Here is a 16369-nt window from a genome sequence, read left to right on the forward strand (position 1 = left end):
TAATAAATAAATAAAGTTCTGCTTAAATTTCAGTGAAAAGGATTCCCTGATTGAGTCATTCATTTAACATCTACTCAGCAGATATTTACTGAGCACTTGCTAACAGTTCCAGGCACTGTTTGAGGAGCTGCTGATCCACCAGCCATTAGCTGTCCCTCAGATGGGCATCTTCCTGATGCTGTCCTACCTTAACCTTTTCATTTGCATTTTATTTCCTAAGTGTCCTCAAGTCATCCCTGGACCCCTGAGTGACTTCCTACCTAGGGATTGAGCTTCCCTAAGACGATGACTACTTATTCTGCTTTTGTTTTTGTCCCTCCTGGAGGCCAGTATAATAGTTTCTACACAGTAGGAATTCAGTAAGTGTCGGACTGACTGATCCAGGGACATGCAGCTACTACCAAGGGTGTATTTCATTTCTGTAATAGGGATGATGATACTAATGTGTCAGATTTTTTTTCTAATCTGAAGATTCTATTTAGTCTGTTGTCTAAATGGAAAGAGGAATAACATGGGAAACGTTTTGGTGTCCCTGGTAATTAATAAACTTGACATATGTAGCATACATGGTGAAAATGAACTGTATGCACTCTTTATTTTCTAGTACACCCTGAGTGAGCCTTGGTCACTCTTGATCCCCTCCCAATTATAACTTCTGAGACAGAGAACAGAGTATGACCTTGGCCTTCTGAAGCCTCAGAGTATTAAGTGATAGAAAGCCAATGTACAAAAATTTAGAATAGCCAGACGAAAAGAAAGTGATTACAAACATGAGAGAATCTGATGGAGAAATGGCAGCCTTTTTCTCTGTTTTTGTATTACGGAAAGTTTCAAAAACATACAAAGATGTACAGAATAATATACTAATCCCCCAGTGTGCTCATCACCTAGCTTCCACAGTTACCAACCCAAGGCCATCATGTCTCATTTATAAATGCCCATCCATTCTCCCTTCCTTCCAACTGTACTGTTTTAAAACAAATCCCAACAATATATAATTGTATCCATATTTCAAAATGGATCTCTAAAAGACACTTTTAAAAATCACCACAATATCATTACTATGCCTAAAACAAATCAGTAATCTCCTAATACTCTGACTCTTCCAACCAGTGTTCCAATTTCCAATTGTACTGACTTTTTCAATAAATCTAAAAACTGAGTAAAAAATTATACTTTCGGGGCACCTGGGTGGCACAGTTGGTTAAGTGTTCCAAACTCAGCTCAGGTGTTGATCTCACGGTTCGTGGGTTTGAGCCCCACGTTGGGCTGTCTGCTGTCAGTGCAGAGCCCGCCTTGGATCCTGTCCTCCTTTCTCTCTGCACCTCTCCCACTCATGTGCGTGAGTGTGCTCTCTCTCTCTCTCTCTCTCTCTCTCTCAAAAATAAATAAAAAAATTATTTTAACTACACTTTCATTGAGGAAGAAGCTACAGGAAACAAAACAGATTTTTTTCTTAGAGGAAAGTAGAGTAAAGCAATGGTAAAGGTGATTTCAGAGTGTAAAAATGAAATAGGTCTGAGCCTCTCCGGGTCTCTAGAGACTAGTCTAACCTCACCTAGAACTCCGTGCCTCCCCGTTCGCGCCCCCTGGTGGCAGGTGTGCGCTGTGGGCTTCAGTTAACTCTGAGGAGCGTCCATTTCATAACATGATGGGTCTCTACTATGTTGCTAGTAGTTTAATAGTTGGCCACATGGCAAAAACGTGTGTGACACAGGTTTTTTAAAAGTGTTGATTGAGTACATAATTTAAAGTCAGAATATTAAATAAACATCTCTGCCCTTCCTTCCAGCAGGCAGCCCAGAGAACTGCAATCCACGCTCTGTCTGACAGGTACATTTTGTCATTTTTATGAACTATAAATTGCTTTATGAAACATTGAGCCCTATTTATTGTGGCATATAATTCATAATCGGATTTTGTCCCTAAAGTGTCTGTGAACTGGGATGTTAAACATTTTGCATGCTTGGATTTGTCATGCATGTGTGGAGTTTATTACTGCAAAAATCGCCTTGTTGTATTTCATAGAAAGTATGAAGAATCCCTTGTTGTGCAATGAAACAGGAGACAAGAAACTTAGAGGGAAAGACCTGAATGGTGCAGTAAATTCTGAACTTTGGAATTGGTTGCGATCTAAGCTCATTTTTCAGCAATAAGTACTTCATTCGTTTTGAGATGTTTTCTTCAGACTTTTTCCATATCATTTCACAAGAGCTGTCTGTCTTTTGATGAAATCCTCTCATGAAATACTTTGTGCACATAACCCAGTTCATGGTCCTGAGAGCCTGACTTTTCCCTCCTCACTTTGGCTTGTGTTTTTGGACTTGTGTTATTGCATGAGATATATAAACCTAATCAGTAAACACACTTAAGCTGTATTTCACATCGTGCTCTGCCAGAAAGGCTTTATAAAGATAGCTGAACAGGGATATATAAAGTTACTTTCAGGGATGGACCATGCCCTTTTTGTTTTGATTGGTTTTTAAGCTTTCATTTACTGAGGTTGCGGTGTGTGTATGTGTGTCTCTTCAAGAACTGTTGGGAGGCGAAGATGAAGCCCCAGTTTCTCTCCACAAGTCAGGCTCTTACGGTGTTAGAGCCAGCTGCAGAAGATGTTACCCTGGCTAGCTGGTGGGCACCTTAGCATTAGCTAGCTAACTGTCACCACCTTCCCCTTCCTTCTCAGTTCTTTTTTTCTTTCTTTCTTTTTCTTTTTTTTTTCTTTGTGTGTGTGTGTGTGTGGAATGAATAATAATTGACTGTGTCAACTAGCTCAGTTCACTGCTTCTCCAAGGTAAAACCTGTCACTGAGGCAAATTATCTGTGCACATGGGTGAAAAGCATTTCCTCTATGGTGGCAGGCTGAGCGTGAGTATTTTTATTTCATTTGAAAAGCCTTCCCCATGACAACCACACAAGCCTGTGTGCTGTAAGAGTGGCTGCCACAGGATTGTCTACAATTGCTCCTGGGATTTTCACAAAAGCTGATAAACTGTACTGCTTCGGAGTCTATTGGTACGAGACTCTGGATCAAAACATTTAAAATCTGACACATTAATTCCTTTCCTCTACATACTTCTTTTTTTCCCCTTTGACTTATTAAGTAAGAGCTTCCTTCAACAAAATGCACTGATAAGCAAGCAAAAGCCCTCAGATTACAAGATAATGTTATTGCCATGGTTAGATTTTTTTGGGGGGGTACTGACAATGTTATAAAATTAGATTATGGTGATGGTTTCACAACCCTGTAACTATACTGAAAACCATCAAACTGTGTTTTTTTAAATGCATGAACATTATGGTATATAAACTGTATTTCAATAAAGCTACATATATAGGCACAAAACATCACTATGAACTTTGGTAGAATGAATCAAAACCTATTTTAGGAAAATAAATAGACAAAGTGTCTATTTCCTATTTTAGGAAAATAAATAGACAAAATGTCTGCAGATACAAAGACAAGTCATCAGAAACTAGAATTGATACATTCTAAGACTGCTTCCCAAAAGATACGTGACTCTGTCTTGGATAGAAAATGTACATGGATTTTAATGATAGCAACACTATTCCCCCTTGACTTTCTTCTGATATTCTAAAACCCCTCATCAAACCCAATAGTTAGTCAACCGGTAAGGTAGCATCTTAGCCTCTGTTGATTCTGTAACCAATAAGATCAGAATACTGTGAGGAAAAAAAAAAAAAAAAGCCCATTCCCTGGAAACAGAGAAACAGGTTCCCATTATAATTTCTCTTCTTTTGAATTTTCCATCTTTAAATATAATAGAGCATTACCCCCTTAAATCTAACGTTTTTTTCTGTTCAAAATTGGGGGAATTCGGCTCATTTTAAAGTAATGAGTTGACTTTGCCATTCTAACAATGCAGTCGTGTAAAGCTACCTTCTCTGTGCTTTCTCTATTCTGTTTTCCACTAATTTGGGGCCACACGAGTAATAGATGTGAAAGGTATGTGTAATCATTTAGAGATACAATTTTAAATCCTTTTTAAAATAAGAACTTAAAATACCTACTGAGTTAATTGGATTTATATTTTCTATTTTCTTAAATTAGGGAATGTTAACTTACCAGGTAATATGTCATTTTCTAGCACATTACTTATTCTGTTGAATAAACCAGTATTTTCTGGAAAATAATGAATATGATTCTGGGACATACTCCTGCGTGTCTTGCCTAATATTCTGTCTGTCAGAGGATCCACCTCAGGGTAGGAATAGAATTGAGTAAAGATTCCCCCCAAGTCATGACCTTCTCAAGGTGGAGATCTAACCCCAATATCCCTAACTACTTAGAGCCTGGTATTAATCTATTTACAAAAACTCATCTGTTTTACTAAACAATTTTTTTCCAGCCTGTTGTCACTTCTTGATATAAAATTCCATAGCGATGGGGGTACCTGGGTGGCTCAGTTAAGCATCTGACTCTTTTTTTTTTAATGTTTTGTTTTATTTTTTGAGAGACAGAGCATGACCATAGGAGGGGCAGAGAGAGAGAGAGAGAGACAGAATCAGAAGCAGGCTCCAGGCTCTGAGGTATCAGCACAGAGCCCAACGCAGGGCTTGAACCCAGGAACGCAAGATCATGACCTGATCCAAAGTTGGACACTGAACTGACTGAGTCACCCAGGTGCCCCAAGCATCCAACTCTTGATTTTGGTTCAGGTCATGATCTCAGGATGATAATATCAAGCCCCATGTTAGGCTCTGCACTAATAGCACAGAAGCTGCTTGGGATTCTCTGTCCCTCTGTCTCTGCCCCTCCCCTGTTCTCTCTCTCTCAAAATAAATAAATAAACTTTAAAAAATAAATAAATAAAACTCCATAACGATGAACAAGCACTTTCATTTTTGTCCTAGAAAATGACAACACTTGTGAGACCCCACAAGGTGCTTCCTGTGTTCTGTAATTCTGCAGTTGGATAAAAAAGCCCATGTTGGCTTGGGCTGTGCCACCACAGACTTCTTGTCTCATGTCCCGATAGTTAGTTCATATGTGGCCCCTTTCTCTTCCATTTAGCCTTACAACCACCTTGAGTACCTGGTGAACACAGGACGTCTGATCCAGGAGTAGAGCCATTTTGTTTCAAGATATACACTTGATGATGACCTAGGGGTTTACTTGACGTGGGGTCATTGGGGGATGTGAGTGTATAATGAAGGAAGCCAACGGCTGTTCTCTGCTTCCCCAGGAGAAAACCTGCATCCAGGCCTTTTGAGACCTGACCTGATGAGACTAGTTATAAGGGAAAGGGTTGGCATTTCCCTTTCCTTTCTAATGGCAAGCAGAAACTTTGTCCCTGTGGGGTGTCTGAGATGACAGTATCCAGATGTCTTCTGAAGGCCAATCTTGTCTATCTTTTCATGTCTCCAGTTTCCTGGTTTAAATAGGCATTCTAGCAGAAATCCAATATTTGACACTTAAGACTGTGCTTTCAAGTTCAGTGAGTCCTAAGTAATCAGTACACAACCTCAATAAATTAAAACTATAGTATTTCCATTCTCTAAATTTAAAAATCTTCTGCGGTCACCTCCAGAGAGGTGGCCTTGTTTGGTCTTGCTTGAACAATGGGTTTAATTTATAGTTCATCCCAAATAGCCAGAGCATCAAGACTGGCTCACACTGGCAAGGCACATTTGGGCCTCAGCCCAGCTAACTTGTGCCACCCTGCAGTGACAGGAAGGGTTGTGTGAGGGTAGAATGGCACGTCTTTTTGTTCTTTCCTACTGCTGACTGTGGAACTTTTCATCCGTTTTATGCCTTTGAAAGTCATCTGGCCTACCAGGGGCTTACCGATGCCCCAAATCGTGAAAAAAGCAAGAGACCAAGGCAGGAAGAGGTGGCAAAATCCTCAACAAGGTAAAACAAGCCACTTTCAAGAAAACTTCAATCTGTAAAGAGACACTCTCCTTCTTACTTGTTCACTCCTTGTGATGTGCCTCCCAACTGTTTTTTTTCTCCTTATGGATTATTGTACTGGATAGGGTAGAGAGAGGCAGAGGAGAATCAGGATAAATGGGCACGAGGCTCATTTATAAAGGTGTGTCTTTGGTGTTGACTCGCCGCACTGTGAAAGCTGCCACATCGCCAGTAATGTGGAAAATATGCAAAGTGCTGTTCAGAGAAGGAAGGGTATGTGTGCCGCATATGAAGTGCCTTGGAATATGATTAACTTCCCTTCATAAGTAGTAAATAGTAGATAACTGTGATCAAAAACGGGATTCGTGTGATTTATCAAGCTGAGCAACTGTGCATTTGCAGAGAAGCTGGAGGTCAATCTTGAAATCTAGGGCAAGAGGAGCACTAGGAAATTGCCAGGGCTAAGAAGTTAATCATACCCTTGGACTGCTTCCATCTGTCTCAGAGCGACAGGGCTGCTGCAGAACGAGCAGGGATGCTTTATAGCAGCAGATCAGGAATTAATATTTTCTGTGAAACCTCAAGCATCATTTGCAGTAACTTGGGTTTTATAAAAATGGAGCATAATTTCATATGAATAAATCACATTCAGCTGGAAATAAGAGAAGCTGGGGAAAAAAAACTGTGCTTGACTAAAAAAAAAAAAAAAAAGGAATGAGCAGCAAGAAAGCCAACATGAAAACAGTTGTTGAAGCGATGGCACTTGGAGGGCACAAGTGGCCGTGTGGTTAAATTGTGCATATAATCATCTTCTGAAATGTCAGCGTGCGACTCCAGAAATGGCTACATTTTTATAGCCGTGGAGATGCATCACCAGACTGTAACCTGTCTGCCCATCTGGCAATATCTCAGGTCCAAGATCCATTTATATTGAAATCCAAACAACTGCCATTGATTGATTCACTTACGCCACAAGCATTTATTGAGCGCATCCCGCGTGTTCAGCCAGGCGCAGAGCTGGGGCAGGCAGGGGTGCAGTGGTGAGGAGAAATGGCCATGCCCCTATGCTCAGGGCTTTACCATCCAGGGGGTTGCTGGCTATGCAAAAAGAAAGGCCTCATACAGCTCATTCACATGAATCACACCCCTAAAATCTCTACTTCCCATTAGGGAGAATGTAATGGAATTAAGTAAATGAGAATTAGACCAAAATGAAGGGGTTTTACTTCCACGTGGGGCTGGTGTTCATCCAAAGACAGGACTGGAAATGGCCCCAACGCAAGGTGAGGAGCACCGGGTGGGCATCAGACTGTGGGGTGGGGGGGGGGGGATGGGGGAGGCGTGGCGTGCATTCAGCTTCATCTTCCTGACACCTTGCCAAGTGGACCAACTTCAGCTAAGCAAAGGGAACATGTTGGGGATGGCCACCAGCACAGAAGCACAACTTTCTGGGTAACATTTTACATAATGTCCCTGATGTCCTGAGAGGAGAGTCAAGTTGCCATGCACTACTAACAGTTGGTCTCTTCTGAAAGGGTCCAAAAAGGGGGCGATGCAGAACTTTTTAAGAAAGCTTTAAATTTCCAACTTTAAAGATGCTAATGTGGCATGCTAGACAGTATCTATCAGCCCTGCCCTTGAGACCCACAGCAGTCTCTCCAATGCAAAGGACTCCTTAGTTATAATGAAGTCTCTTTGGTGTACCGTGTAATTAAAAACTTTTTAAAAGAGCTTTAGAGTTTAGAAGCACTATCACATTGACTGTCTCATTTTGTGGCTCTCACAACAACCCCGTGAGATAGGAAGGACCCATTTTACAGGTAAGAAAACTGAGCCTGAGATAGGTGATGGGACTCATCCAGGGTCACAAGGTAGCAAGTAGCAGAGCTGGGACTAAACTCCAGGTCCTATGACTCCCAGTGAGTGTGATTTTCTCGTCCTCCATCACACAGCAACAAAGCAAGCTTGGAAGGGGTCAGAGACTGGTGGCTTGTGCCACGTTTTACATTCTAACAACTAGTTTACTCAGTCTGTACTAACACTTTGTTTCTGCTAATAGTTATAATAATCCTAACATTTCTGGCTTGATTATCTTTTTATCCCTAGCACCTAGCATAATTCCTAGCAATTAGGAGACACAGTAAGTCACTTGATGAATGAAAGAAAACAATGAGCAAATAAATGAATAAACTAGGACCAATGTTTTGTGGTTAAATGATGGCAACTTTGGGCTGAAAATAGAAAATACTTTTCTAAATGGGTAAGGGGCATTAAGGAATCTACTCCTGAAATCATTGATTCACTATGTGCTAACTAATTTGGATGTCAATTTTAAAAAAGAAAAAGAAAAGAAAAAAGAAAACAGAAAATACTTTTCTGAAACTTGCTGTGTGCCACTGCAGCAGACCATCCAGGAGATAGAGGTTGGTGGTCAGGGGCTCACCACTAAGGGCTTAGAGCGGATGTCTGTGCCTATAAGATGCTATAGAATTGAGAAACACTATTAACTGCCACACAGGTAAAGAAGGGGAAAAAATGGAATCGTTTTTTAAAAATCAGTCCAAAAGTAGCCAAGAAACTGATGAATGGGTAAAGATGTGAGACTTACATGTAATGAAATATTATTCAGCCATAAAAAGAAAAGAATGAAATCTTGTCATTTGCTACAACATGGATGGAGCCAGAGAGTATTATACTAAGTGAAATACATCAATATGAGAAGGACAAAAACCATATGATTTCACTCATATGTGGAGTTTAAGAAACAAAATAAGCAAAGGGAAAAAGAGAGAGGGAGACAAAGCAAGAAACAGACTCTTAATTATAGAGAACAAATTGATGGTTACCAGAAGGGGGAGGGGTGGAGGGATGGGTGAAACAGGTGATGGGGATTAAGGAGGGCACTTGTGATGAGCACAGGGTGATGTATGGACTTGTTGAATCACTGTATTGCACACCTGAAACTAATGTTACACTGTTCACTAACTGAAATTAAAATTAAAACTTGAAAAACACTTCAAAAGATTAAAATCATCCAGTGCAATTAGAGTGGAATTAAATTAGGACTCAGTAACCAATGGAGAACTCTATGATGCCATGGAGAGGTTTCCTGCATGGAGAGGGGGTTAGGCCAGATGACCTCTGGCCCTTCCCTGTCTCCCCTCCTCGCTCCTCATTTCTGTGATTCATACTGCTGCCACAACTTACAATGCTCTCTCATATTCTCTCCACCAATGATGCAGGCTCCTTTTTTTCCTGCATTCTTTTGTAGGATATTTACACTACTGAGCCCCTATAATGGGTAAGGCATTGTGCTGGTCTATATGGAAGATACCGAAATTTATTACCTGTGCATCCCACTCTCCGGGAGTTTACAATGTGATAGAAGAAACTTAGGCATATGTGTAACTACTATGTATATTAAATGTCAGCATGTGCATACCTGACCATAGGTCTTATTAGCACAGCAGTCATGTGGAGGTGCTGCACTCAGCATTTCATACGCATCACTTCATTTACTCCTCACAACAAGCCTCTCAGCTAGGAAGGAAGGATTCAACATAAGGGTCCTAAAGAGATGATATTTTCAATGAAGTTTTATTTCATTTCATTTCCCAAATACTCTCCCTAAAATCCTAGTGAATCTGGGTGACCAGAGACACATAACTTACCCAAAGTCTTATGGACATAAAGCCCCAGAGTGGTCTGTCTGACTCTGGTGGATGATGCTCTTAGCTGCTTCAGTAATCACCCTCGCCCCCCATCAACTTATAAAGAAATAACTTTACTGGAGGGTTGCAGTTAAAGCACTGAAGTACTCTCAGAGCACAGAGGAGGGGAGCAGGGAGGAGGGATTTGAAGTATATGTAAAGGATGGTAGCTTCAGATGACCCAGGAGCGGAAAGGGAAGGACCGGCCTTCTCTGTAGAAAGAATGGCTTTGGTCTGAGCAAGCAAGCCTGTGGGGGTGAACAGGGAGCTGCAGGCCCTTCATTCTGCTGGGGTGTAGGCTTCTAAAGGGAAGGGCGTGTGAAAGCCAACTCTAGACAGCCACTGATGCAGAGGGGTGAGGCTCGCCTTTTGCTACACAGTGCTTCCTTCAAATGTGAGCTCAAGCTTCATCTTCTATGGAAACCCTGAATAACCCCCTTACCTGGCTCTCACACACCTATTCCATCAGCACCTCATATAATTGTGGACACAGTCCTGCTTCCATCCTCTGCTCACCTTATGTATTTATGTCTGGTCTCAATAACCGACTGGAGAACAGGATCCCCATCTTAAATACTAGGTAGTACTTTATACAAAATGACTGTTCAGTGAGACTTACTCAGTGCCTTTCAAACAATAAAGACCAGGAATTCAAATTATGCCTCTTATCTCTGCTCTCATGATAAAAAGGGGAAAAATACCAAACCTCTGGCCCAGCTCTCCCTAACCTCCCCTCATCATGAAGCAAGGATGGGATTTTGAATCCTTGAACTTGGACTAGAATTTTCTTTGGGCTAAGTGTTTACCCATTTGCGTCTAAACTTTCTCAGTTGCATAAACAAGATGATAGTAATGCCCTCCTTGTTAGGTTTATGTCCAGATTAAATGAGGTGATAAATAGAAAAAATATCTATTATTCTATTCATATGGTAGTAATTACTGCATCACTGAGAAGAGTCATTCATCAAGATACCATGAGATACTCTCTGATTTAAGTCCTACCAAGATACTTAAAAACCAGGGGAGGAAAATATTACATTATGGACTTAATATATGAAACCCTGAATAGCTAATAGTGTGGGTCATGTTCTTACATTGACATTGTAGGAAAATAGGTACCAAGAAATCCCAAGAACTATGCCTGACTGTGGCTTATACCATCGCTATTTTGTAATCTATCCTAACCTAGCCTGTTCTCCCCTAAAAGCCAACTTGTGGGTCCATCGGTCCTAGATGAGGCTCACACACGCCTTCAAAGAGGCTCCAGCCAAGTTTCTTCCACATCATCTTCCTACTTGATTCCTGTAGAAAAGGCTATCTGGGCCATTTCCTGACACCTTTTTCAGCATATCTCCAAAGAATTGGTCTCATGTAATATTTCAAAGTAAGTAATCTTTATTTCAAAAGCAAACAGTGATTCTTAGATACCATGGGGATGGATCCCTGATAAGCTCTGTTTAGGGGAACCGTGTGGAGGGAGAAAAAAATGCCAAGTCCCTGAGCCAGCACTCTCCTCTCTAACAGGACCCAATGGTATTCACAAAAGTGGGCCCCCTTGGCCTTACTGCTTCTTCTGGGGAGGCCATGTAAGTGTCCCCTACTGCCCTTTGGTGGCTGTTAGCTCAATTGACTGCGTTAACAATGTGAGCAAATGCAGGCTGTCAGGTCTAACATTCAGCTTTTAAAAAGCCCCCCTAGTACTAATTTCCACAATAAAACTGAATGGCTCCAGAGAAGCCATTGAGTTCTATCAGGTAAATAACACACATTTTAAAAGGTCCCAAACTTGTATTTTACACAATAGAACAGAGCAGCCTGGAAGAAACTGTTATAGTCTTTTGAGTAAATAAACAATGAATTGTATGAAGCCACTAATTGCCCTTTCAAATGGTCTAGTGGGTTTTGGGACACCTGAGGGTTAGTATGGACCCGCTGCTGGATGTCTGGGCAAAGAAGATGCCACAGGAGGGGCCTCTGGGCCAAAGTGTGTTTTAACCCGTTTTATCACTGCCCATAATTGCTGTGAGCCTGTAGCAACGCATGCGGCATTCTTAGGAGGGTACATCCTCTTTAAAAATGACTGATAGTGCTCTCAGCCACACAATGATGTGAATGTAGTTAATGCCACTGAATTGTACTCTTGAAAATGGTTCAAATGATAAATTTTATGTGATATGTGTATTTTACCACAATTAAAAAAGTAAAAAAAGAAAAAAATGAATGTACACACTAATATTCCAAGCTCTTCAGATGGTCCCCTTTCTCACATGTCTCCAGTGGGGCATAGTTCTCTCTGTCCCAGGATTGAGGTGCTGGAGTTCTTGCCTGGAGATTCTTTCCTTCCTTCCTTCCCTCCTTCCTTCCTTCCTTCCTTCCTTCCTTCCTTTCTTCCTTCTCTGCTAGTGGAGAAGGCCTCTCAAAGGTGAGCCTGGTCCCCTGGGGTGAGGAGACCCTACGGTCTGACCCTCTGCTCCTACAGCCAGGAAAGGATCTGTGATTACGGAAGAGCAGAGCTAATTGTTCACACCACCTGAGTTAACAAGCCCTGGAGAAGGGGTCAGAAGGAACCAGACACCCCTTAGAAGGCATGTTGTAACTTATTACTACCATACTTTAAATTACCAACTTTGACCCATTACCATCCACACTGTGTTCCCCTCTTCTGGACCCATTTTCTCAGACTAAATTGATAAAACTACTGAAGGTGAAATATTTAAATGACAGAACTCTCAATTATTTTTACTAAAGTCTTTGTCACTATGTCCTACTCCTTTGAACCATGATATCGCTTTCACTTCTAGGCGAAGGTCAATGGTATAATGTATGCTTGTTAATTTAATTTTTGATACATCCAGAAAAGTTATTTATATATCCAGTATATAAGACATCTCAAACTTGGCATTAAAAGAAATAAAACTCTTGCATAATTAGCATAGTTTTCAATATTTGTCACTCTTGTCTACTCTTTTCCTTTTTTAACTGAAGTACAGCTGATGTGCAATGTTACATTAGTTTCAGACGTCCAACATAGTGACTTACTCGACAAGTCTATTCGTTATGCTATACTCACCACGAGGGTAGCTACCGTCTGTCACCCTACAACGCTATTACGGTACCATTGACTATATTCCCAAAGTCGTACTTTTCATCTCTATGACTTATTCATTCCATACCTGGAAGCCTGGACCTCGCACTCCCCTTCACCCATTTTGCCCATCTCCCTAACTCTCTGGTAACCGCCAGTCTGTTCTCTGTATTTGTAAGTCTGATTCTGCTTTTTGTTTATTCATTTGTTTTATTTTTTAGATCCCACCTGTAAATGAAATCATATGATATTCATCTTTTTTCTGTCTTATTTCGCCTACCATAATAGCTTCCAGGTCCATCCATGTTGTTACAAATGGCAAGATCTCATTCTTTTTTATGGCTGAGTAGTATTTCAGTGTGTACACATAGCACATCTTCTTTATCCATCCGTTGATGAACACTTACATTGCTTCCATATCTTAGCTATTTTAAATGATGCTGCAGTAAACATAGGGGTGCATATAGCTTTTCTAATTAGTCTTTGTGTTCTTCAGGCAAATACCCAGTATTGAAACTATTGGGTCATATATTATCTCTATTTTTAATTTTTTTAGAACCTTCCATGCTGTTTTCCACAGGGGCTGCACCAATTTACATTTTCACCAACAGTGCACAGGGTTGTTCTTTCTCCACATCCTTGCCAACACTTATAATTTCTTGTCTTTTTGATTCTAGCCATTCTGACAGGTGTAGGGTGATATCTCATTGTGGTTTTGACTTGCATTCCCCTGATGGTTAGTGATATTGAGCATCTTTTCATGTGTCGGTTGGCCCTTTGTGTGTCTTCTTTGGGAAAAAAAAATGTCTATTCAGGTCTTCTGCCTATTTTTTAATCAAATTATTTGGGGTTTTTTGCTATTGAGTTGTATACATTCCCTATATATTTTGGATATTAACCCTTTGTCAGATATGTCATTTGCAAATATCTTCTCCCATTCAGTAGGTTGCCTTTTAGTTTTGATGATGGTTTGCTGTGCAAAACCTTTTTATTTTTGTATAGTCTCAGTAGTTTGTTTTTGCTTTCTGTCTACTTTTTAAAAATATATATTTCTGAAATAAAATTACACCCGTACCTTCTTGAATGACTAGTTTTGATTAAGCACTTGCTGTCCTACCCTGAATATATTGATGCTTTATTAATTAGCAGTCAGTCAGTTCTTTTAAAATGTTTAAACTGATTACACAGGAAGATACGATCTATAGTCACCCCCCACCTTTTTACATTTTGCCTGTGTGTTCACCATTCTCACTGACTCAGATCTGCGACACTGAGCTGAACATAAAAGAAACCCAAGAGTAACAAGTAACATATCTTACAGGGGGACAAAAAGATACAAAAAGATGAAGTACATTTTCATACACATGTATATTTCTTAGCACTCTGATGCCACTGTCTTTAGATCTATCACTCATGTCTGTGCCCTTAATAAGTGGAGGGCCAGCTGGAGAAACATTTGTGGTGGGTGGATAGTTCTAAAGCCAATAGATAGATTGGGGAGGGGGGCGGGGCGTTGTTTTGTTTTGTTTAAAACCAAACTACTTAGCCGCTTTTAATGGAAGTTTATTTACATTATGATACCACCATTGTTTTTTGTTTTGTTAAATCTCCTTTTAGTGGAGAAAATTAGCTAAAGGCCTGGAGGCTTCCTTCTCTGCTTTAAGAGCCTTTCAGGCCAACACCTCCCACCCATCCCCATCCCCCAGTACATTCCCTCCCAGGCAGTCCCACCCCAGCCATTTCACTCTGGACTTGAAGAGCCAGCTGGAAAGAGCTGCCCCTCCAGCTGCTCACTCTGGGCACCAGGCCTGCCCCTCCTCTCCTCTCCTCCACTCCCCAGTCGGCCTCCCCATGACCCACTCCTCTGACTGCCCTCCCGGACGCAGCCATGGGCCAGCATTGGCTGAGCTGCCTGGCTGGCCTTTAATGACTGTGTTTTGGAGCCTGATGAGCTCCCCTGCTGCTGTTGAAAGGTTAATGTGCTCCCCATCAACTGGAGCAGCCTGACCTTTCCCGATTTCATCCAATTCCTTTCCCTGTTCTGGCTCCCGGGCAAGTGACCGGCAGGCCCGCTGCCACACCATATCCTCCCGATGTCCCCAAGAGTGCAGCACCCACCTCTGCCCTTGACAGCTAGCATCACAGCCTGGCCATCTGCACCCTGTTACTCTCACAGCCATCAGAGCTGCTGAATTCTGAGCCATAACCCCAGCCGTGCCTCCTCTCTCTCTAATTCTCCATGGCCTTGGAACTGAGTCTTCATGCTGCCCTCTACCCATTGCTCCTCGCATCCTGAGAGTCAGTATTCAGTTGTCAGTGCTCATTATTTAATTGTAGGTCAGTTAGGTCAAAATATTGAAATCAAATCAGGGTTATGAAGGAAAAGTCCATGGCCCCTTTTCCATTTCACAGACCAGTTCTGCCTGCTTACTGGTCCTGATCCAGCTAATTGGACAGGACTTCCATGAAGCTAGCACAGCCCAAGAGTATGTAGGCCCAGCAGCTCCCCAGGGGCTTCCCTGTGGCCCCATTTACCCTGTTCACAGCCAATGAGTCAGAAGGCCACTTTAGGCCATGATTCCTCATCTAACACTGGAGACAGTAACCCCTATTCAGCTAGCAGATCCTGGTGCTGGGAGGGAAGAAGGAAAATGATGTGTCTGAAGGCATGAATGCTACCCAAGCACAGAGAATTAAAGACATTTATTAGTTTGCTGAGGAAATATGTGAACGAGGTCCATATTTTCTTTGATTCATTGCCCCAGCCACTAAGCTATTTAATGTAATTTTTTTTAATTTTTTAATGTTTATTTATTTTTTGAGAGACAGAAAGAACACGAGTGGGGGAGGTGGAGAAAAAGAGGGAGACACAGAATCTAAAGCAGGCTCCAGGCTCTGAAGCTGTCAGCACAGAGGCTGACGCAGGGTTCAAACTCAGGAGCTGGGAGATCATGACCTGAGCTATAGTGGAATGCTTATCCGACTGAGCCACAGAGATGCCCCACTATTTAGTGTAATTCTAAAATGACAGTAGGTGTGGGCCTTTGCTATTGCTGGAAGATGAACACAAAGCTGAGTGATAACCCACCCCTCCTTGACAAAGGCATATGGTCATCAGGCCATCATGTTACCTTCCTTCCTCTTGGAGTGACATGCCTGCTGCAGCGGTCCCTGTGCTAGGGCTTAATGTCATTGTCCCATTTCATCTCCATGGCAGCACTCTGGGTAGGCACCATTGTCCCCATTTTACATGTGGGGAAACTGACACCTAGAATGAATGATGGAGTCACTTGCCCAAGGTTGAGGAAGGGCTACAGCTGGCAAGAGTCCAGGTTTTCAGGTGGCAATGTGGCCATGTGCAGGTAACGGCCTGGCACACTGAGCTAGTGACCAAGGCACAGTGCCCTGATTGCCCCAAGGGCCTCACCCTTGCCCCACCCCCGTTGCACGTTCTTAAAAAGGACAAAATCCCACCTGCCACAAGCTTACGTTCACAGCACAGGCTCGAGCGCTGCACGCCAGACCAAGGGCTGCTCTTGCCCTTGCCTTTGTCAGTGCATCAAAACATAGTCACATTTAATCAGAGGAGCAGTCCGTGCCACATTTGAGCATAAAACAGGAATGAACCTGCTGCATCCCTGAAGGTTTCCACTGGGGTCTGACTTGGTAGAACATACCTCATCTGCTCCTGCTCTCTCC

The 16369-nt window shown here is 41.9% G+C and overlaps 1 protein-coding gene across 1 annotated transcript in view; it reads left to right on the top strand.

Annotated features, from left to right (window-relative positions):
* The window catches only part of AFF3 (AF4/FMR2 family member 3), a 533714-nt gene that overhangs the window by 434577 nt on the left and 82768 nt on the right, over window positions 1-16369 (top strand). The window contains 1 exon segment of the mRNA XM_045445721.1: window positions 1793-1833. Coding sequence (XP_045301677.1) covers window positions 1793-1833 — 41 coding nt within the window.

The sequence above is a fragment of the Leopardus geoffroyi genome, chromosome A3 (genome assembly GCF_018350155.1).
Source record: "Leopardus geoffroyi isolate Oge1 chromosome A3, O.geoffroyi_Oge1_pat1.0, whole genome shotgun sequence".
Lineage (NCBI taxonomy): Eukaryota > Metazoa > Chordata > Mammalia > Carnivora > Felidae > Leopardus > Leopardus geoffroyi.